Source organism: Aquila chrysaetos, chromosome 19 (assembly GCF_900496995.4).
Source record: "Aquila chrysaetos chrysaetos chromosome 19, bAquChr1.4, whole genome shotgun sequence".
Lineage (NCBI taxonomy): Eukaryota > Metazoa > Chordata > Aves > Accipitriformes > Accipitridae > Aquila > Aquila chrysaetos.
The window spans coordinates 24,399,723-24,423,131 of record NC_044022.1 but is presented as its reverse complement, the minus strand read 5'-3'; the positions used below and the strand labels follow the sequence as shown (position 1 = coordinate 24,423,131).

At 38.8% G+C, this 23,409-nt stretch overlaps 1 protein-coding gene across 2 annotated transcripts in view; it reads left to right on the top strand.

Annotated features, from left to right (window-relative positions):
- The window catches only part of ACER3 (alkaline ceramidase 3), a 60,400-nt gene extending 37,409 nt beyond the window's left edge, over window positions 1-22,991 (top strand). For both annotated transcript variants that reach the window (XM_030042800.1, XM_030042801.2), the window contains exons 6-11: window positions 194-229; window positions 8,276-8,334; window positions 11,613-11,714; window positions 14,500-14,604; window positions 16,297-16,342; window positions 16,571-22,991. In XM_030042800.1, coding sequence (XP_029898660.1) covers window positions 194-229; window positions 8,276-8,334; window positions 11,613-11,714; window positions 14,500-14,604; window positions 16,297-16,342; window positions 16,571-16,624 — 402 coding nt within the window. In that variant the 3' untranslated portion in view covers window positions 16,625-22,991. The remainder of the gene's footprint in view (window positions 1-193; window positions 230-8,275; window positions 8,335-11,612; window positions 11,715-14,499; window positions 14,605-16,296; window positions 16,343-16,570) is intronic.
- Window positions 22,992-23,409: the final 418 nt, after the last annotated feature.

Here is a 23,409-nt window from a genome sequence, read left to right as displayed (position 1 = left end):
AATTTAAAATAATTCCACAGTTAAAACCCCAGGTTTTGCCAGAGGAAACTTCAAATGTTTAATCAACTTTAATGGTGCATGGATAGGCACTTGTGTCTTGATTCTAACAGAACAAGTCTTGGCAATATTTAGATGAATAATGTTATGATCGTTCTCTGTTGCAAATTATTTCTCTTCTTTTTAATCTTTCCAGGTTTACTTAAATTTGAAAGAGCCAGTATTCCATCAGGTAAATCTTGCTCTTTTGGAGTAGCTAATCTTGTTTTTAAACTATGCTGGTTTAGAGGAATGTTTTACAGGATTTTATAGCTGGAAGGAAGATGGAAGGCAAGCACAATTTGCCTTTTGCTTTTTCTTCAAGCGGTCTTATTGCCTGTCATGTTGCCATCCTCTTACGTGGTGACCTGAAAAACTAGAATGGTTTAATGCGTGTTGTGTTTTAGCATTTCACCTAATATTTCATGTGGTTTTCATCAGTGGCAAGTGTAATGAGGTGACCCTCACTATGGGCTAAGGTGTATGTGAGAGGGAGAGCTTAATGAGTCCTGGTCTGCTTCTTTCCATTAGCAGCTGCTGTGAAACTAGCTTGGGTAACATGGCTTGGGTGACTTAGCACCATGTTCTTCTCTCCCTTTAACATATTCGTTTGTTGGGTTTTTTTTAACTACGCAGTTTTACTTTGTGTAAATTCAAGCTGAATTTAAACACAGAATGTCTTCTAGGGTTATGTAGCAGACTGGTTATTATGGTCCTACCGGTTTAATGGCGTATTTGGTACAGGTTCATTTTGTAGCAGCCCAAGAGTATTAATATGCATCCACTACCTGTGGAAGTAAGACTTGTATCACTTGCCTCTTTACAGGAGGTTAGAAATCATACTTGTTTATGTATGCTATGAGTAGTGTTCCCTCATTTATGATTTTTTTTGATTAGCTGAAAAATTGCCAAGCAAAAGCACTGGAGCTCTTTGCAGGACAAAGCTTTAAAGCGTTTATTTCTGAAATTGGTAGTGCCATCGCTTGTCAAAATGTGCCTGCTGCATCAGCAGTTGTAAAAATGATACGTGATTCCTGTTGGTGGATTAACGTAGCACTGATGAATAAATAAATTCCCAGCTGCTCCAAATAATCTCTCCTAGAAACATGACTTGTTACTCTACCTATAGATAAAAAGAGAAACTTGAGGGGGGTGTGGTGTTGTTTGATAATGTTAATTTAATTCTTTCTTTTTTTCCCCTACTTATGTTTCTGGCAGAAAAATACTGACTGGGGTGAAAGCAGCAATTTCTGATGCTTTTACTGAGCTGGATATAACTGGTTTTGAATGAAGTGACTTAAAGTAATTTTTTTAACAACAGTGGCAGAATTTACTGCTTATGTTGGACTTTTATTTCTTTAATCAATTATCTACTCAACCTACATTTATTGCAATAAATACATCACAGTTTCACTATATTTCAGTTTGATACATTGGCATAGGTATTGTCCCTAAGACGATACATATTATGACTAAGATACTAAGATAGATACTAAGACAATAGATATTATGACTTGTCGGGAAAGAGGGAAACAGGGAAACTTTAAACTGTTGCCCCAGACCTTTAATTTTTTGCATCTGGTTTCTCTTAGGTTCAGAATATGAATTCCCTGTTATAATTTATACATGAGGAATCAATGTAGAAAAGATTTAGGCCCATAAAAGTGCTGGACTTTTTACAATAACTCTTTCCAAATTGATTTTTATGGAGAACATACAGTTATGGCCAAATTCCAAATGTTCAAGTACTGCACTCATTTTTTCACAATCTTTGCCAAATATGTTGTAAATCCAGAGGAAACATTTCTCTGCACAGCTAAGCAAGGTTACTTTCTTAACACATGTCCTTTACTTTAGAGTGCACCAAAAAAAAAAATAAATCTCAATATAATTTCAGTAAGTATTTTCCAACTGAATGGGTCACGTAGACTTGAAGTAAAGTTAAATACGCTCATGCAATCATAGTTTAAATCACAGTCTTAGTCCCTAACTGTATTGGAAAGCAGCGTCAGGACATAAAACAGCATTTGATTCCTCTAGGTATTCATCTGTGATCATCATCATCATTTGTCAGCCTTGCAAGAAGGGGAATAACTACATGGACAGCTTTATATTGTTCATTGTTGCAGTGTGGTTTTTTTTCCCTGAAAGGAGAGCAATAAGAATGGAGAAGGATCCTATTATATTTAGTAGTCAAGATCCAAGCCTCATTTTTCAGTGAATTACTTTCTACTTTTATTCCCAACTTAGGCTCATAAATTGCTTACTGCCAGCAGGGCATGAAGGGGATTTCAGATTGTTATTCATGGCACAGTGGCAACAGAGACCAACTCCTTTTTCTCCATCCCCATATTGCAGATCCTTAAGGGTCTTAGTGCTTTAACCGTAGGAGGGATGAGATGCAAGTTTTGGTCAGTTGGAGGCTATACATGATTAGAAGGAAAAAAACCACTTCCCTGCCTGACAGCTGATCTGGTATTTTTTTGCTGCCTCATCAATTAAATGAAAGACAGCAGTGGCCTTTACAAGCATCTATTGTCTTTGTTTATGTCAAAATCTCTCAGGCTAGCACACTATTATTACCTAATGTCCATGGGGCTAAACAACCCTACATCCCAGTTTCCTAGTTGTTTTTAAGCCACATCATTGTCAAAAACAGCTATGCCTCTCTCCTCTCTACCATCTGGCACACAAATTTAGACTCATGTGAATTTGACTGGGGAACTCAACAAGTTAAAAGTTTCCTAAGAATTAGTTTTAAATCCGATTAGTTGCTCATCACTGTTTACTGCATGTATATTTGGGCTTATACAAGGAGAGGGGTGGGGGAAGACTGGCTGCTGGTGTGGACTGATCCATAGATACAAAAATATAAGACAGCCTTGGAAGTAGAAGAAATTACCCTGGCAGTTAAACTCTTGGACTCAAGTCTTACAAGTAGTCGTCTTTCTAATATGATGTGGCCTAGAAAGCTGTCACATACAAAGCATTGTTTTCCATCCTGATTTGTTTATTTGCTACATACAATATGCTGGCTATACACTTGTAGCCATCAAAAACCTCATTCAGCTAGTGGGCCAAGTTATGTGAGTAATGAAATAGATGTAAAAACCTGTTTTATTTGCATAGTCATCTGCTGCAAGAGTTTGAAGCAAATTTTGAGCAAACAAATAATTAAAAGGTAAACAGAAAATTAGGTTAAATAGCTGTTTCTTCTACATTAGGAAATGTGATTTTAAAAATGTCTTTTGTATAGACATTCAAGTTTTGTTATGGTGTCCCCTGAGAAACTAAGCAAGCTGGAGAAGTAGATCAGGATGAGAATTGCAAATAGGGTAAGGGAGTGAGTGACTAGTGGAAGATGACTAAAGGAGATGAAGAAAGGCACTCTCAGTCTGGACTTTCTCGAGATCAGTAGTGGGACTGTTTTTATTTAACGACCTGTAGCAGGAAAAACAGAGTTGTGTACTGATGATATCTGTGATGATACAAAGTTCAGAGGCATCACTGAGCACAGAGGAGGAGATGAAGAGAACACTGGGAGACCTTGAGGTCTAGGATGACAAATGATTCAAAATGGAGGAGCATGCATCAATGGGCAAATACCAACTATTCTTGTTCTAAACTGCACACAGATTACCAAAGGAGGGAGGGAGGGAGTTCCGGGATGTGTTCGCTGATCACACCATAATAATATGACCAGTGAATTTTCTGCAACAGTGATAGAAGTAAGATACAAATATTGGATTTACCAATTAAGGTGACTTTGGGTAAGAGGGAGAGAGTGAGTGTGGGAGAAAAAGGTATTTGATCTGCCTCCATGAAAAAATTAATAAAATTGTTCTCCATAGGTGTTTTAAATATACAAATGCAAAGAAGGAGGTGATATCATGATGAAATGTGTATGTGGAAGTACATATGGGAGCCTGAAACTGCATGAAGAATATGTTATGTCAGGGCACAACCTGCTCAAACTTGCAGGACTTCCCTATTTTGAGGAATCTGTGTGTACCCACTCGATGTCCTACAGCTCTCCAGAGCCCCTGTTGCTGCTAAGGCAACAGTTAGTTGTAGGCTTGTGGCTTAATATATTGTGCCTTTTAGTGGAATGTGTTCTTACTTTATACATGTTCATGTTGCCAAGCAGTCTGTTAAAAATGACCTTTTGAGGGCATGCCTTCACCACAGAGCTTTTTCTACTTGGGCATTGTCCTGCTGAAGATCACATATAAAACTAATTTGAGTGAAATTTCACTCTCTTACACAGCTTGTTTGGGAATGTCTTCCAGAAAGCGAGCACAGCTTTTGTTCTGGCTAGTACTTCTAACTGCACAGTAGCTTAGGGAATGTGGAATGATGTTCAGACTCTCCAAAGGATCAGCTCTACAAGTTATTGAAGGGGAAGCTCAGTTTACTGCTGCAGTGTCCAAGAAGCTCTGGATTGCTGCTCTGTTCCATGCAGCGGCAGTGACTTGTGTGTCGCTTTGCCATCACGTACGTGCACCTAAACAGGACCAAACCAAGTGAATCTGAATTAGTTCATTCAGGAGCTGTCAAGGGAGCATGTAGTACTAAACAGCCATAACTATGCTGAGTTACTAAGTGTTTCAGTGTTATTGTGGGGACTGTCCTTCCTTTTTCTCTCTGCTCGGATTTCTTTTCCAGAAATCCAAGAACATGTAAAAGTCTGTTTTCTTTGTTGTAAATTGCAAATACAGTTTCCAACTTCAAGTACTTAGTCTAGCTATCTTTTGATAGCTGGTTGGTATATTAATAGATAAGCAGTGGTTGCCAAGAACCCAAAAGCTCTCAGTGCGGTTCCCAATTTGTACACTAGTATTTGAGGCTGGTAAATTGACTTTATTAACCAAGGATGGGCAGAAGGCCAGGAGCAGAGGAAACAGGGACGTGGAAATAATAGGCTGTTGCTGCTTTCTGTACTAGAAGGGTAGATGAAGATCCAGGTTTGTATGCTCCTCACAGTGTGGAGTACCAGCCTTGCCTCCAAATTGCATAAGAAGTGAATCTATATGATTTGCTTAACTGCCTCCACATCAAAAATGCTGTCAAACACTGAGCCCTGAAATGCTCGCTTCCCCTTTGTGAATTAGAAGGATGTTCTTCATATTTAGTCTTCTTATCAGGTAATCCACTGTGCATTAGTAAGACTTTGGGGTTTTCCCCATTGCAAAGATGCGGGCTTCAAAGCTGAAATACATGCAGCTTTATTTGCATCTTAAAGAGCAAAGAGGGAACTGTCTAGTGATAACAAAAGATGATGAGATTTTGCTGTTTCCTTTTCAATTGTAGTGCAAGGGTGTTCTCTGGCTTACAGTTTAAAGGCTGTGAGGCAAAATAGCACACAACTTGCTTGGGTTTTCATCTGTCACTTAAGTGATGTGTTAGTTAAAGAACAACAACAAAGGGAGCTAAAGGAATTGAAAAATTTGAGTCAACTTGAAGAAGGTAGATTTTTTTTTTTTCCAATGCTTTATCCTTCTTTGGGTGGACGGATAATACCTAACAAATTTTTGGCATGATGAAAATAGTAAATCTGTGGGTGGTAAAGGAGTAAAAGTAAGCACTGCTCCCTGAAGTATAAACTAAGTTGTGTAGCTCAGTTTATAGGCCTCTAGTAAGAAACAGCTGTAGCGAGACGTGCAGCTACAGTCTCTGCATATCACAGCAACACCTCCTCGATGTTTGCCTTCGGTGTGAAGAGGAGGACTGGAGCATGCAGAGCAGAACAGTTTGTTGTGCCAGTCTTTCACAGGCTTTTAAACACGAATGTGTTTTACTGCTGACAACCTGTTTGTGTGGGGGAGCGGAAAAGGCAAGAAATTGAAGTGTCAACTGTGGGCATATTTTTCTTCAGTCACTGCAAAGTTCTTTTTATTTTTTCCTTCCTCCCTCCATTAAGACTGTCCTCTTCTGCAAGCCATTAAGCAACTCACTAGGAGATATCAAGCCAGAGGCTCTACAAAGAAAGCTTTTGCTCTTCCCTGCTTTTAGCAGCTGCTGCAAAAATCAGCATTTTTAGCCTGTGTTTTACCTGGGCTTTGGGCTGCCTGTAAGCCACGTTTCTCTAGGTATACTCTGACACTAACTCCTTGTACAAAGAACCCAAGAGCAAATCGGATAAAAGCAGGAAGGTGGTCACACCCCTAATGGGTAGGTTTTTCCTGTGTCTCTGTTGCAGAAGAGCATTTTAGCAATGGAAATTGTAGGAGGGAGGAGGTAAGCAAGGAAAGGGCATCAAACTGATTTGGGTTCCACAGGAGCCTTTCTAGGAGTTTCTTCCTCTGTGCCATCCCTCTCTTAGAATAAATTACTGGATTTGATTAAGAAAATGCAACAGGCTGTTTTAAATGAGACTGATGAAGTAAAATGGCATTTAACTTTTAAATTTACTCTGTATTTGTTATGTGGTGGGGTCTTTTTAGGCAAAACGTCAGTGATGATGAATTGTACTAGCATCCAGCACCTAGTGCACCTGAGCAGTGCCCTTTCTACCTTTAGCTTGGGACTGATAAACACTTGATACTTAGGCTGTGTCTAGCAGGTTTTGTTGTTTGGGTTTTTTTTCCCCAATTTATGTGCTGTAGCCCAGCAAGGGGACTGGAATTAGCTTAACAGCTTTGTATAAAGTACAAGCCAGAACCAATTAGCCTTTCAAATAGTTTTGCTTTGTTTAGCTCTACAGAGCAGAACACACAGTAGTAGTAGTTCAGTTACTGAAGTTATTTGATCTCACTCTGAATGCAAATAAAGAGCTGCTGTGCTGAATGACTTTGCATAGTCAATATTGGAGCTTACTTTTACCTGTTGTCAAACATAAGGGCTCTGTTGTCTGTCTTGTTCTGTATATATGCACTGATAATACAGTGTGTGCTACTAACGTCATCCTTAAAGCTAAAAGGAGTTTGAAACTTTTGCTTTATGGACTTTTGAAAGGTAGATTTCACTTTGTGTTACTACAGCAGTCTGTTTTATGTCTGATGACTAGACGCATGCATATGCTTGCAGGATAGCAATAGCTGAATGTCCCAGTTACAGCAGAGTAAGATGTAGTCCTTGCCTTGAAGACAGTGTAGTCTAAAAGAAGGAAAGGTATGAGGAGGCCAGTAGAACATGGTAAGGACACTGGTTTGTGAACACACCTCTGTGAGGTTTAAAAATAGGCAGCAAAGGTTTATCATTTGTCTGTTTCATATAAAACAAGGCAGTTAGATAGGCGTTAACTAAAAGCAAAATGAGAAAGGAAAGTCAGTGAACAAGGAAGCGAAAAATAGTGAGAGGCTTGTGGGCCACTGGAGAGAGGCAAAGAGCAAGGCACAACTGCTTGGAACAAACTGCCTTTTGGCAGGAGGAAAACGGTGTTCAGAATAAAAAGCATGGAGAGTAATTTAATGTCTGAAACCTGTGTCTGAAAATCCGCCCTGCTGCAGTGGCTTCTGCATCACTTTTCAGGCATGACTGACCACATTTCTTCTCTGTAGTCTGTACCTCTTGGAGATGGTGTTATGTGGATCCTAAGCTTGTGAATAAAAAAAGGGAGAGTGATTTAAAGATCATGAGGCAGAAAATAAATGATTACTTTGACTTATATAAAAGTCAGGCGATTACATTCAAATTCATCAAGCCTACAGTGAGCCAGATTTTGCTCATGGATCTTTTCAGAGCGTGCAGCCTTCCCACTGTATAATTAGATTGAATCCCAGCAATCTGTAATAGTTGGTTTTAAATGCTTCCTGGAAAGTTTATTCCATATTGGTGCCCAGTGTGGGCATAGTGCATAGTCTATTCAGGTGTTTGCTTTCAGGAAAAAATATTAATCAAATATCAGTGAAGGAAGCATAGCTTTCAAAAATGGTTTTAGCTGATGCTTATGCAATCCTGGGCTAAAATGCACAGATACAGAAGAGATGATAGGAGTTAGTTACCATTTTGATTTCAGGATGCTTACTGAGTGCCATCTAGTGTTCGCTTTCTAATTCAAAAAAGTGAAACTGATTTTACACAACTGACTTTTCCTGTACTCGCATAAAGGACATGGTTTATAATCATACTTTTATTTGAAACTTTTATGGAAGACTTTCTGGAGAGGAAGTTAAAGGGGATACTATTTTCCTGAGACTAAGGAATAAAAATCAACCAAGGCTTCAAAAATTTTTTACTCCTGTAGTGTTTTATAAAGTCTCTTGAATTCAACTAATTTTATCTCTGTTTTCATTTCCAGATCATGTATGGAACACTAGTTTCCATTATAGTTCTACGATCTGTTTATATAGTATTATGGTAAGTAACCGTTTAGTTCAGCATTATAAAATATAACTTAGCATTTTCATCTTTTTTTTGGTGGGCTTAACATGAGAAATTGGCAATGGCAAAATTTCTTTAACAAGGTACATAATGCTAGCTCATATGCTCTGCTTGGTTGAAAGGGAATGGCTCATCTCCTTGCATTTTTTTGAAGGGGATAACATTAAACAAAACTGAGATCTCTACACTTATGATCAGTGTTCGCTGCCAGGCGTTCTGCTAGAGGCTTCAGCTGTTAGCCTGGGACTTCAAGGGGAGTAGAGTCTCTGTTCTTCATATTGCTGGGTAACATGCGAAATCTATTGCCAGTGTCCAAACTCTAAGGATGATACTTTGAGAAGGGTTAGAGTAAGACTGCAGAGCTGAACCATCGGTTAATATTTTCCTTTCCTTTTCCCTGCTCAAGTATCTAAAATTCAAATGTAAAAGATAATAGCACAGAAGGTTAAATGATAGTTTTCTGTACAGTTTTGATGGGATAAGGTTAGGGATATGTTATGGAAATTGAAATACAAACTATTTATAACAAACAAAAGGGTATTACAAATGTTAAGAGACATTGAGAGGCATTAGAATGATCAGAGCACAGAGTTGCTGGGTAGAAGTGAAGAAAAAGGAATTGAATCAGTGTTGGAGTAAACACATACCTTTAGGTCTCAGGGACTCAGGTGGTTGCCCCTTCCTGTCTCTTCCCTATGAATAGTTGGTGTTCTTGTGTGTTTGGGGATTGCCCCTGAAAATTACTGATTTCTGTCTACTGTCTTCATTCTAAATGTGTTTTTTGTTAAACTTTGTGTTGAGTTACACACACATCTGTTCAGGAACACAAGGAAGAATTTAACAAAAGGTGTGAATTTAAAGTAGATTCATTGAATCACCTTCCAATTGCAGTTTCAGTTAATTTGGTTTGACTTTTTCCCAAGTGTAAATGTTCATAGACTTTTATTAAGCAAGAAGAACTTAAAACTGATAGCGTGTTGCTTGTGGCTTTAGAAACAAGCATCAGTTTAAAGGCACTTTCCAAACCCATGAACATGGAAATTTTAATCCTAACCTAGAGATCTTAAGTGATATTACTTTCATTCACTTCCAAGGGAAACTAAGTTGAATCAAGTTCAGGTCATTTTAATTTTGTTCTTATACAAGGATTTAGCACAGTTCTAGTCACTTAGATTGAATTTCTTTCTGTCTGTGTAGACAAACCCTTAGGCCTGCTGTCTTTGCAGTTCTGCAAATTCTACACGCTTGTGCATTCTCATTATTTCTGAAGCATTTCATTGTCTTCTGTCACTATCAGTAACACTGCCATCCTCCCTCTCAGGGTATCAAGCATTGTCTTCCTCCAGCAAAGTCTGTCTCTGAAGTTCCACCTACTTTTTTGCTTCAATTTCAGGAGTTTGGAGTGCATTTTCTTAATTAGCTAGATCACTTCATTGGAACATGGCCCTACAAAGACTTGCTTCACCCTTTGGTTGTTTTATGCAGACTGGTTAGAAAGTTGGGACGGGGAGAGAAGTAGGTTTAAACTACTTCTAAATTTTAACTAAACTACTACTAATTTTAAATTAGTTCTGCTAGAGAAGCTGTGCCAACCTGATAAAAGTCATCCCCAAATACACTTTCAGATTTACTTCCTCTGCATTGCTAAAACATATTCCTACCTTTCCATTGATAGTGCTAGCACTTGTCCAAGCCTGTTTCAACTTACATATTGACCCCAATTTCTGCTTATTTTGTTTCTTACTTCCTTAATACGTATTAGCTTCCTATCACCCATATTTCTTAGTGTGGGGCTTGAAGTCGCTCTGAGCTTAGAGTAAAAATCGCAAAGAACAGCATGTTATTCTTTCCAAGCTGCTGCCGCCTCCTATCCTCATCATCTGTTGCTGTTCCTGCCTGTTTCCCCTACACATTTCATCTCTTTCTTGGGTCTGCTTCCTTCCCAAGATTACAACTTGGCAAATGTTGTTCTCTGTACACAAAGCATGTTCCCCGTTAATAAGTGATGCCAGGCTCTCTCTCATTCCTTCACAAAACACCACCATTTATTCCCTGAACAATTCTAGCTATAATTACCTAATTACCAGCATGTATAACATGCCATTTAGTGCTCTTTCATGTCCTGGGCTTGCTTATGTCTCTACAGCACTGAGTCGGGAATATTACAGTGTAGTCTTTGCTGTGTACCACATGGTGCTCCATGCATTTATTAGACTAAACAAATAATAATTTTGCTAGTTTATTTTGGCAGTACACTTGTGAAGATGTACAACTTGTATCTGGTTAGCTTGCCCTGTGGAAGAAGCTCGACCTGTTGTGTTTTGCGCATTTTGGTTGCCAGTGCTCACAGCTCTGAAATGTGTACTGTGTATAACACAGTGGAGAAAAAGTAGCTCAGGAATGTGTTTAACCCAGAATCTAAACTGTGCATTCATGTTTAAAAATAACTTGAACGGTATTTCGTGGCAGCCTTTTAGGTTTGGAATTGGGTTTGCTTTTGAACTTGTCTTATTAGTGGGAAAGGAGCAAATGCTACCAACTTCCGTGTAGGAAGTTTACAATTCCATGGTCCAACCTGAATGCAGATAGTGATGGTAAATTTATTAATGATGCAATTTCTTGCATGTGATTCTTCAGTGTGTTTCCTGTATCCTAAAGACGATTTTTTTTCTCTCCCAAAATGAAATTGCCATTTTTCCATCCCCAATAGCACTCAACAATAAAATACAACATGAAATTACTGTTTTCTAAAACTATTCATATGGTTAGCTGTTGGTCATGGTGGTCTACATTCGCAAAAGACTACAGTCATTTTGAAAGACCTTGTTTAAACAAGTCCCCTAGTATAGGGATATCATGTGTTGGAAAAGAGCCTCTTCTTTTGGGAGAGTCCTAATTTGTAGCATGGCTATTTTTTAACCGAAAGATTATACATGGGACTGAAGAATCAGTACCTTTTAGCCAACTTCAGTTTTCCCACTTACTTGCGTTAGGACAGAGCAGTATTTAGGGGAACAATTAGAAATATAGAAGAAAAACATTTAAAAGATCAGTCTCAGAGAATGAGAATTCAGGAGAGGGGAGCAGGTAAAATACAGTACTTAAATAGATGAGATTTGAAGTTGGTATTTTTCCCTTTGGGAAAAGAAAAATAAAAACCTGTTTATTTGTATGTAATAGTATTTATGTATGTTACAAGCTGCCTTTAAAGCATCTTGAACTAAACCTTGCATTATTTCTCCCTCTCTCTCTAGGGTATACCCATGGCTTAGAGGTCTAGGCTATACATCTTTAACTGTATTTTTAATGGGATTTTTTCTCTGGAATGTGGACAACATTTTCTGTGATAAATTGAGGTGAGTTCTTTCACTTTGTCTGGATAGCTCTTAATAGTCTTCTAGCATAAAGCTTCGTTTTTAATGCAGTGTATATTCAAGTCCATCTCATGGTATGTATGGTACGCTGCCTACAAAATATTCACGAGGGTTTTACGCAGTTTGCTCATGGCTAGATTCAGCACTCAACAGGTTTTTTTAACATTTTTTTTTTAATCCATGAATAGATTTATTTTTTTAAATAATTGCTATTTCTCTTTAACTTCAACTTAAATTGAGAGAAAGTAATGTCACTGAAGTAATTTTGAGGATCTGTGGCTTGCTAAAGCCTACTATTCACACTTGATTTCATCTGAATGAGTGTTTTATCCTGCTTTTTTTTTTTTTTTTGCTTCTGCTCTTGCCATTTCCCAGCAAAATATCAAAACCAGTAGTTCTGCAGGTTAAAGAAATATCTATTTCAATGTATCTGTCACAATAAACAGCAGCTGTTTGAGCATCTCAGAAAGAACAGTAACTGTGAGCCAATACACTGTGCTTGGCTGTCGTCATTAGCCTGAAGTCTTCTGGCTTAGCACTTGTAGAGAAGGCCAGGAAAGACTTCCTCTCTGTTTAGTGTATTGCCAAATGGGGTAAAAGAGGCCTCCAGACAAAGCTTGTACGAACTCACCATCTCGTTGTATGGCTAGATATCCTGTCCGTGCAAGAAAGAACACCAGTCCAACAGGTTGTTCTCTTAACATGTGTTCCTCTGGAACTGGGCAACTGCATTGTGGCACCTTTCTTTTCCTTAGTTATGATGCTTGTGTTCCACTACAAGCTGGAGAAGATGGAAAGGTTGATGCCAGCATCCAGAAAATCCATTCTCGACTATCTGATATGCTGTTATGCTGCTGAATCTGTGGTGTACACAATTGTCCTAGAAGGTTGCTTTGTCAGGGTCAGATCGTAGTGTGCTGTAAAGATGTCTAGTGTTTTCCATCTGTCCTTTTGCCTCTGTAGTCCCTGCTCTAGGCTAGGTCAATTGAAAGTTAACACCAACAGAGTTTTCTTGAAACTTTTTTTAAAAATATAGGTGTACTGAATATAATACATGGTGCCTCATCCCTAGAAATGCTTGATACAGATGGGATAGAAAAGTTATTTGCCAACACAAGTGGGTGGGTATACAGTGACTTTGCAAATATTGGCATCAGAGTTGATTTTTGCAGCTGCATCACATCACTGGTGAGATCATAACCCCCAATTCTCCAAGCCTGCTGAGCTGCTGCAGGTCCGTGGGGCTTTTGAACTTGTTCCTAGACTCAAAGATTACACCAGCTGCTGAAGCACTTTTTTCCATCCTCATTTTGTAAAGGGAAAAAAAAGTTAGCATACTTCCTGTAATACTTGTTTGGTTATGGTGCTGGAAAAAAATAAATACGCTTGTTTACTAGCTTTAATCGGATGTCTGCAGAGCCTTGAATTTCTCCAGGTGGTATGGAATCTTTGGGGAAAATATATTCCAGCTCCTTGTAATTTTTTATTCTTTAAAGATCTAACTTGTGAATCATCCACCTACCTGCTCTTTTTGGTTTTAACGTTCAAAATTGTATTTTGGTTCAGTTTTTGTTTTTCCATATTCATTAAATCTGGAACTTATTTAAAAACAAAACAAAAAACAACCACCAACCCCCCCCCCCCCCCCCCCCCCCCGCAAAAAAAAAAAAAAAAAAAATCTATAGCACTCAGCTTCCCTGGTTGGATCCATGCACTTTTGAATTTGAGCTTTGAGATTTCCTGCCATCCAAAGGCTCGGAGGCTGTGCTGGGGTGACAGTCTTTGTGTTCCACTATGTCATTCCTGGGCTGACTGAATCAAAGCTCTGTGTTCATATTTGTGACTGAGCAGCTCTGGAAACTAAGAGGTAGCTCAGGGATTAGCATTTAGTCAGGAGGACTGAACACTGTAACATCAAGCAGTAAGTAAGAATTACAGAAGCTGCAGATTTTTCTTCCTTAACACCTGTGATCGTTGTTTTCCGGTTTTTGTTTTGACTGAATGTGAAATGAAAGTCAAAAAAGGAGACAGGCAGATGCAGACATTTGCTCCACCATCAACCAAAATAGGCGTTATCTGCAGAAGCCTAGTAAGCAGGAGAAATCAGGGCAGGGTAGTTCCTTCCCTTTCTCTATCTCCATCCCTTAGCCTCTTCCCAAGAAGCTCACACTCCATAACTGTGCAAAATACAAAGCATGTTGGCGGAGTATTTCAGACCCTCTACTTTCATTGCTTCCTTACTAAACACCCACTTTGCCCCTTTTTTAGAGTACAACAGAGAAAGGCAAGCTAAGCCTCTGTGGAGCTGGAGAATAGGTGGTGTGATTGCCAAATGTAAAGTGGTGATGTCTGATGGATCCCATCTCCTCTCTCAGATCTTAAACTCAGCATTCATCCTGTGGACAGTAGTTCACAGGGTTTTGGGGAGGAGAATGATAGAACTCATTTGGGACTGTGGGGTGCCATAAATATAATTCCCTGAAATTTGAGTCCGGAAGTCACTGATCACTCGTTGTATGAAGAAGTGTGTGCTTTCTTCAAATGTGTAAGAAAGCCAGTTTGCTAATATCTTTCTGTACTGGCAGTATAAGGTGTAACTGCTGTTCCTCACCTGCTGAAAGCCTGACTACGTGAAGCCTCACTCATGAAGCGCATGCCTGAGATACAGAAACAGTAATGTGTGATCTGACAGTCAAGCACTGGAATTTGAGATTGCTTAGCTTGGAAAAAAAAAAACCAAACAGTGCATGATGTTTCGTTCTTACAGAGCACTACGAGAGAAGATGCCTCCTGTTGTGGGAGCTGTAACACAGTTTCATGCGTGGTGGCATATTCTCACAGGCCTGGGCTCTTACCTTCATATCCTGCTAAGGTAGGAAATGTTTTCTAAACTAGATGTTCATAAAGCACTTAGGAGTTTTCCCAGGTTCAGATTTACTTGAAAATGTTGTATTGTCCAGAAAAGCAGGAAAATGACTTCTTACTGAACTGGTGGGAGTTTTTCTTTCCTCTTTGCAACTGGTCTAAAAACTATGTAAAATTAATTTATATTGTTTAAATAGTCATGGTTCTTCATGAAATTGCAATTCAGAAATGGGAACCCTGTAGCAGTTAAACTGCAAAACTATTTGACAGTATATTAATTTCAAAATGTAAGCTATTAATACCTTTCTGTTCTTGAGCACCAATCTTGAAGTACTTAAAACATGTTTAATTTTAGAAGTGTAACTAATCTTTTTGATAGGCACTGTCGCTCCTGAAAACTAGCAGGCATCATGCTATAGAGCAGAAGGGTGACGGCTGAAGTTGTTGGAGCAGTGCTGCTCCCAGAAGGGCAGGATATTAGTTTTAGGAGACTTAAATGAGAGCCTAAGTTAGCAAGTCTGCAGCCAGCAGATTTTTGTCTCTGTTTTTGCTCTATACCACCATCTAGTGGAGCCAGGAGCAAAAATAGAATTTAAGCTAGAATCTGAAGAATTTCTGTAGTTCGTTCGTTACATAATGAAATAATGTTTTACCACTTAACCATAAGAGAATGTCTGTTTTACAGATACATTCTATGTAGTTGAGAAAACTTGATTACTTATAAGTTTTTCTACATCTAACGTAGTATTCTCCTTTTTTGTCAGATGTTAAAATAGCTAGTAAAAGGAAAATGCAAGGAAAAATAAGTACATTTCCAGTAGCTATTCTGAGAGCTTTTTTTTATATCTACATGTATGTAGATATGTACATATACACATGTATATATGTACTTGTATATGTATGTGTATATATAAAATATGTCATGGTGTGTGGAAAACAGCTGCTCCATTTTGGCTGACAGGTTGTCTGCTGCCCTAAACAGCTTGAGATACTCTTTTGATGAAAAGTCCTTACAGAAAGCAAGCTGATGCAGAGAGTTTGGAAAGCATAGGCAAGGTTTTTCCAGCATGCTGCACAGAAAAAATAATTTGGGTTTGTGTCCTCTAGCCCTTGGGGAACGTGCAGGTGCCCGATTTGTCTGTTCTACCCCAATGAAGTCCATGCTTTCCCTGCAGTAGTTTCCCTAGTATTTCCTCAGCCACACAGTGGCATCACATATGTCTGCTTAAAAAAGTGAGGTCATACACAGGAAAACATCTGCTGAAGAGAGAGGGTCTATAAGAACAAAAATGAGCTACAGAATCAAGCTATGATGCTTCCCCCTGTCCCTCCCCATCCCCCTTAACATCTGCTATATTTTGTGGTACACTGATTTAATTTCATCCTTCCAAAATGACAGGCTCTAGTCCCTGTTTGATCTTTTCCACAGTGGAGAGAGAATTTACTTCTCTGGGTTTCTTTCTTTCTGCCCACAAAGGTGATAGGGTAGATTAGTTTGCTAATCATAGTCTAGCACAGAGGGATTTACTGTAGGCTAGTGTCTCCTACTTTGTGTAAATCTAGGCAGAATGGGTAGCTCTGCAATCAGAGAAACAATTCTTTTCTAGTTGGAAAATATAACTGGTATTAGTACATCATTATTATTTTATATGCTGTCTTATGCATGAAATTTTAAGCATGCTTTTCTCCTTTTCCTCAGTTTATACACAAGGACACTTTTCCTGAAACACAGGCCAAAGGTGAAGGTAAGCGAGCAATATTTTGTGTCCATTAATGCACTGCAGCATTCTGATATCTTGTGCTTTGAACTTGCAGTGGGGCTCACTGATTATGCCTGTTAGGGTACTGTCTTTGATTTCTACTTACATCCCAAGAAGTGCAGTTAAAATGATGGTTAATGGTGTTTGGTTTCTGTTCCAAGAGACATAAAGTTCCAGGAAATCTTTCCCCTTTTCTTATTTTTCTTTTAACAGTTTGTTTTTGGAATATGGCCTGTTCTTCTTGTGGAGCCGCCCAAGAAGCTTTGACTGAGACCTAGGCAGTCACATGCGATCACCTAGCCTGGCTGAATAAAGTCATTCAACAGTTACTATGGCTGAAGTGTCAAAATTATGGATCAATTCAAGTACCATTGCTATAAAAGGACTTCTCTGTGTTACTAGGTCAGCCAGCCAGAACAGAGCAAAGAGCTGGCACGCTAGGGAAATAATGTTTAGTACAGCTTTATTCTAAGTTGTTAAAACAAAGATTAAGACACAATATTTTTATGTATATATTGTATAGCTGATGATACTGAGCTAATATTTCGTGCTGGTCACAGAAAACTAACCATTTTTGAAGTGGATTGCATATGTTTTTCATTCAGTTGTTGTTCTTTCTGTCATTTAAACTAATGTTAGTAACTGAATGACAAAAACAGGCCATTGATGGCCAAGCTAAGCATTTGTGTGGCCTGAAGTGAACTGAATGCTTAACCTGAACTACTTTAATCTTGCACTTTTATACAATTAATGAAGTATGTAAAGATTGATTTAGGGCTTTATTCTATCTTGCTTTTCCACAGCCTCCTTTGCAATTTATATTTTAAGCAAAACGGTTGGGATACCTGTGCCATTTAGTTCATTTTGTACCAAGCTTCCATTTTCTCTTAGTCCAACTGAGGTACATCGTGGAGGATGTTCCAGGGTGTGACCAGCGGAAGACACTTAAGATGGTGAAGCATTATAGGGGTTCTGGTTTGTGAGTGGAAACTGAATTCCTAATTTGTTTGACCAGTGATCTATCAAGAGACTGCAGGGTGACTGTATAAACACAAGAAACACTTTTTTTATTTTTTATAATTATTATTTACATGTCTCCCTTTTCTATCCCTACTTTTTCCTCCCCATGTCCCTTTCATAGTACAGATTGACAAACACCTTAGATGTGTGCTAGTTCAGCTTTGAATTCATCTCTTTCCCTTATTTTACAAGTCTTAAATATTGGTCTGACTTTCAGAAGCATCTTATTATTCAGAAATACTGAAGAAAGAGTAAAGAACAAGATTGATGTTGAGGATACCCCAAAATATAATTGGCAGCACTTTGATTGCTTGCTCTTAATCTGTCCATCACACGGTTAGTCTGTGGAAAGTTGACCACCTTTTTAAAACCAAACTTTGGGGATTAATGGGGGAGACAAACCTTCTGGTTTCTGCAATTTTTATCTACCCAGCTGATGAAAGTTAGTAAGTGAGCATAAAGAAAACTTTGAACTAAGATTGTTTTTCAAAATATACCTCATATTGGAGGCTGTGGTTTTGACTCTTCAGATCTTGGGGCAACTAACAGAGTCTGTTTCTGGGCCTCCTAGCTGCCATGCTATGCAATTTTTGTCTGCTTTTGATGCTCTGAGGGATTTATCCTTCTTGCCATGAAGGAAAAAAGGGAAATGCTCAGACTGATTGGAAATCCCATTCTGTATTGATTTAAAATGTGCCCACAGCAGCAAGGCACAGTAACATAGCTATAAAGCTGTCTCCCAGATCACAAAGTCCTGGCTGTTGTACAATCAGCGCTGACTAAAATGGTCTCCTCCCTTTAATGTCTTTTTTCCTGTTTGCAGCTTAGCTGCATCTTCCATGAAATCTGTCCATCAGTAGCACTCCTACAAATTGGCAAATCTCCAAATAAAATCGTAGCTTTTGTTATGTGACTGACCCTGGACTCTTGGGATCAAATAGACCCAAACTTGGGGCTAGAAAAAGATACTTAACCTTCTCTGACTTCAGTGAGGTTTAAGCATGTCCTGATAGCAGTGCATTTCAACCTGTAAAACACTATAAAGACTCCTGAATGATAACTTTAGAACAAATTTGTTGTCAGTAGGCTCCAGTTCCATAGACAAGCTCAGCATCTGTGTTGGGATATGAGTGACCTTCAGACTGAAAGAGGTTGGAATAACTAGCACAGAGGTAGGAAAATACTGTCTTGGATCAAATGTCTTCAGTTATCCAGAAGGCATATTTTTTGTGAAGAGATTTGAGAACTGTTTTAAAAATGTAGCTTAAAAATAAGTGCCTGCCTATTCACCTCCAGGCTCTTTTAAACATCCTTCTGCACACTGTATCTGATTTTCTTATTTAGTATGTTTACATGTTTTCATAAGTTAGGGAAAGAGTCCCATAATAGGAGCAGCGCAGCAACAAGACACGTCAACAGTCACTTGTGATATCTGCTAGGTATGGTATTATTTTTAAGAAAATGAACAAAACTTTTATTTTAGTGGCCTTAGTTTTGTTACTGGAGGATCTGGGGGCTCTGTTTGGTTTCCCTGTAATTGCAGGAACCAGAGTGTGCTGAAAAGCCACTTTCTTATTGATAAGACATCTCTACAATGGTATATTTTAAAGAAATTTATTGATCCTCCTACACGTTTTCAACTAGGAAGTGTATGGTTTTTTTCAGATCTTGTTGAATTAAATTGTGAGGATTTTAAAAAAAGGTTTGGAAAAGCTCTTGTTTTAATTTTATCCTGCTGTTAGCTTTTCATTCACATACTATTTGTCACTGATGTTTTTATCTTTAAAAAAATTACGCAAATTGTCTTATTCCTTCATTCCAAATGACCAAAAACATTCTACCACCCTTCCAGTAGCCTTTCTTTCAGGTTATGTTAGACCCTGAAGAATGTAATTTACTTGTATATCCTTCTGAGCATAAATAATCTAAAATTATGGGTGCTTTGGTTTCACTGCCTTACTGATCTTGTGAGTGATATTGAAAATGGCAAGCCAGTTATAACTGCATGTCACTGAAATTCAGACTGCTTTTTCTAGTGCCTGGAAAGACATACATCCTTACTCCTGTAATGTGTTAAATGTCTGTTAAATTGCTTTTTATTTATATCACTTGTATGACATGCTGATTTTTTTCTACAAACCTTAGAGCAGCATATCCTAAACTTTTCTTGCACTACATCTTATAAGGTGGGTCATCTTTGATCCTATTTTTTGAGTAGGATTCAGACAGCAGCTACTTTAAAGGGAATTAGGGAAGTAGTAGGTGTTGTTTAATATGAATCCTACAGGATGTGTTGGACAGACTTGATAGCAATGAACTCTTATTCTTTAATATCCATGAAGAACCAGGAAATCTGCCACCTTACGACCATTGGCTTGGCACAGATCCACAGCAAGCAGTTCTGCAGACGGTGAGCTGAAAAATTCTTCTTGGAATTAAAAGAAAAACCTCAGAATTACTCTCCCAATACAGATCGACACCATACCTTATGCTGGGAATCTAGATTCTCTGGATACAGCTCAAGACATGCATTATCCAGAACTGGAGATAAGACATGATAAACAGAAATCTGCCATCAGGATGAAACTCACCTGTGTTTTGAAGGCAGTGCTGTTAGCTAGCAGTATTAGTCATCTCCGGACTTCATTTTAATGCTTTTTCTTTAGCACAAGGACGATGTGCTACGTGCGAGTGTTTAGAAGACTACCCCATAGTCAGGATTGGAATATGCAGTCTATCACTTGCTGATCTACCTCTGTCATGTATTGTACAATACCTGTGCCCTTAATTACATCTGCCTGAATGTGCAGACGTTAGAGCAGCCTGACTTAGACCATGCAGCCCCTGAGGTTGGCAGCAGTATTGTATTGATCCGTGGCTGACTGTTCACTCTCCGTAAGCATCCTGACTTGTTCAGTGTCTGTCACTTTTAGGTTGTGCTCAGTCTGCTGTTCATCTGCATGCAGAAGTCCGGCTGCTTTAGAAAGAGATACGAGTAGGAGGACTTTAATTCAGACAGGTGAAGTGAAACCTTTTTGGCAGTTAAGTTATATTTAAAGCCAAGATGCAAACAGTGTAACTTGTTTTACATGGTTTTGGAAGAGATGTGATGGAAAATACTGTTTTATAATTAGTTTTAATTCTCTTTTAATCTAATATTGCGCTGTCTTGTTTGGCTGAAGGGAAATTGTATGATTTGAAATGCAGTTGATTCTTTTGGCTGTAGTGCATTTGCTTCCAACAGCTGGTTTTGAACAGCTGAATGAGTTTTTCAGCTAAACCCTCCATGTGAAACTCTTAGCAACAGAAAATCCTCCCAGTATCACAAGTGTTTCTCACAGTCACTACCACCTTTTTTAGTCTGCATTCAAGAATTTCGGTAATACCATTCTTTTTTTTTAAACCTGTTTCTCTCTGGATATATTTTTAGCATTTGATAGCAGGTGGTGAAACAATTCAATATAACACTTCTCAGTGGAAGATGAGCTCTAACGAAGCAGCACTGCTGTTTTCTTCCATAGACCTCAGAATCCAGAAACACACCTTAACTTTGGTGGAACGTGTGCCCCATAATTTAAAATAACATATTCAGGTAAAACAGTTGGTTTACTTTAAAGAAACCCCATCTGCACTTTATAAGTAGGCGGTGGGAGGCTTTAACTGCAAAGTACTGTTTAACTGTGAGACTTTAGTATGAAGAGGGATAAATGATGAAGTCTTTATTACCCATGAGAAGCGAAAGCCAGAAGGAGATTAAGAAATCTTACATGAAAAGAGAGTAACAAAAGATTAAGCACAGAATCCCATAGTATTACGTCAACCACCTTCCTGATAACTGCACTTTAGATACTTATGTAACAAGTTTGAATGTTTTGCTATTTATACATTTAACTTTCCATGCTGACTCTTCACTCTTCACCACAGAAGTGATGTAGCCTCTGTTACATTCGGTTCATTGTAGATTATTCAGCTGTTTGTTTATGAGGATGGAACGTGACATGGATTCTTTTTGTACATGAATGAACACATTTCTTACCCATCTGGAACATCCTCTGCCACCTTTGTTTGAGAGTCTGTAATGTAACTACAGAGAATACACTGTATAACTATTAAGACTGGTTTTGGGTTTCTTTGTTCAGTTTCTCGCTTGCGACTGCCTATGGCTGCCAAGTGCCTGATCTCTTTGTCGCAAGTCTTTTCTGAGAGTTGAGGCTGTGTTTTCTCCTGGCGTCCATAAGACAGGGTCCTTGGTAGGTGGGAAGACAGTTTGTTTTTTGTTAAAAATGCTCCTACCGCAGGAGTCACAGCACTCTTTTTAGTTGTTTTCCAGAAACGTAGTTATCCGGTGCGTGGCTGCCTCTGCTTGGCTCAAATTTGAGCCTGACTACCCCATGTTCCTGATGCTGTTGCATCTTTCCAGATTTTGAAAGCTCGTTGAGGGATTTATCCCCACAGCTGTTTATTTTAGTGTGTGTAGTTCAGTGACAGGCAGTGTGAGGGCGCAGCAGGCAAGCAAGCACTTTATGCAGAGGCCCATTACTGGAGCTCCCAGCCAGATGCTCCAAAGAGGACTGGGGATATGGGGATTCATATGTACAATTTTGGGGCAGGGTTGATGCCTGAACCTCTTTACTTCAGAACTTTCCCTTTTGACTTGTTGAAAGTGTTTAGATTTGATTAAGCATGTAATTGCACATTTAAGAAGAACCAAGTTCAGAGTCCAGCTTATGCAAGACCCTAAACGAGTGCCTGCAATTTTTTTTTTGCACATATTTCACACAAGTTGAATCTGCCTAATGTTTAGAGCAGATTGTTGAGATTTTAAAAATGCAAAGATAAAGGGTCTTTTGATTATTTGTCCACAGGAATAGCTGTAAGCACAATCTCAGATTCATCCTTCTTTCCCCAAAGCTCTGGAACATATATATGTTTCTCCAAAGCCAATGTTGAATAGAGTGGGCTTTCACACATGCTCATAGCAAATCATGTACCAAAATGTTTTATAAATTAAAGCCTTGGCCAGTTGCTGCGGAAGAATTTTGGTTGTGTATACTGTTGCTCCCTGGATTTTGGAAGAGAGACTTTCAAGCAGCATAAGCAGTAGTTACTCTTAGACTGAACAGGAACTGATTTTTCCTTTTGATCTTCCAAACTGATGTTGACTATTGAACTCATCTTAATGCACTGATGATTTTTACTGTCTTAGCAAATAACATCTGTCCACCTGTAATGGACATGAAATACCCCGCGTGTTACATGACCAAACTTTCTAACATTGACACTATTAGTTCTAACGTGTGGGGGTTTTTTTCCTGAAATTCAGTATATTGTTGCAGATAGATAACAACACTGTGACAGGTGAATAGCAGTTGACTTGTAAAACACGGCTGCATTGAGCAATGTTTATTGACAGTTTTGATATACTAAACTGATTCTTCATACCAAACCAGCTGGTAACTAACATTAGGCTTATATATGTATAAGCATATCTTGTTTTGCAAAGCACAGTAGTTTTGAAATATTTAATGTATTTCATTTGTTATTCATGCTGCAGTCAAGCACTAATTTCTGTCTTTATAGTTCAAATTATTAAAGAATTCTGTTTTAAATACAACTTTTCCTAGGTGTTTCTTGGCTTTTGTGTTGCACAGGGCTGGCTGGTTCATCTTGACGCTATTCAGTAGATGGGTGGTTCTGCGTCTTGGCTGGTGGGTGCACAAGTAGAGCAGCAGGATTTGCATGACCCGCAGTGATGGGGAAGCTGCCTGCCTGCAGCTATGACAGTCTGAGCGCCCGTGGTAGTAGCACAAAGCTTGGTCGTCATGGCTTCTTGCCTGCAGCCATCCAGCAAACAGAAACATTTTAAAATGGAGATGTGATTATGTTCATTTTGAACTCCCGTGCATGGCTCTGGGGTTCCCCCATCTTTACTGCCTTGTGCTGGGGCTCTTTGAGCACTGGACCTTGCTCGGAGGTGTAGTGCTGACTGCCAATAGTGCAGGATGTTCTCACCTACAAAGGCCTTCCCCAGT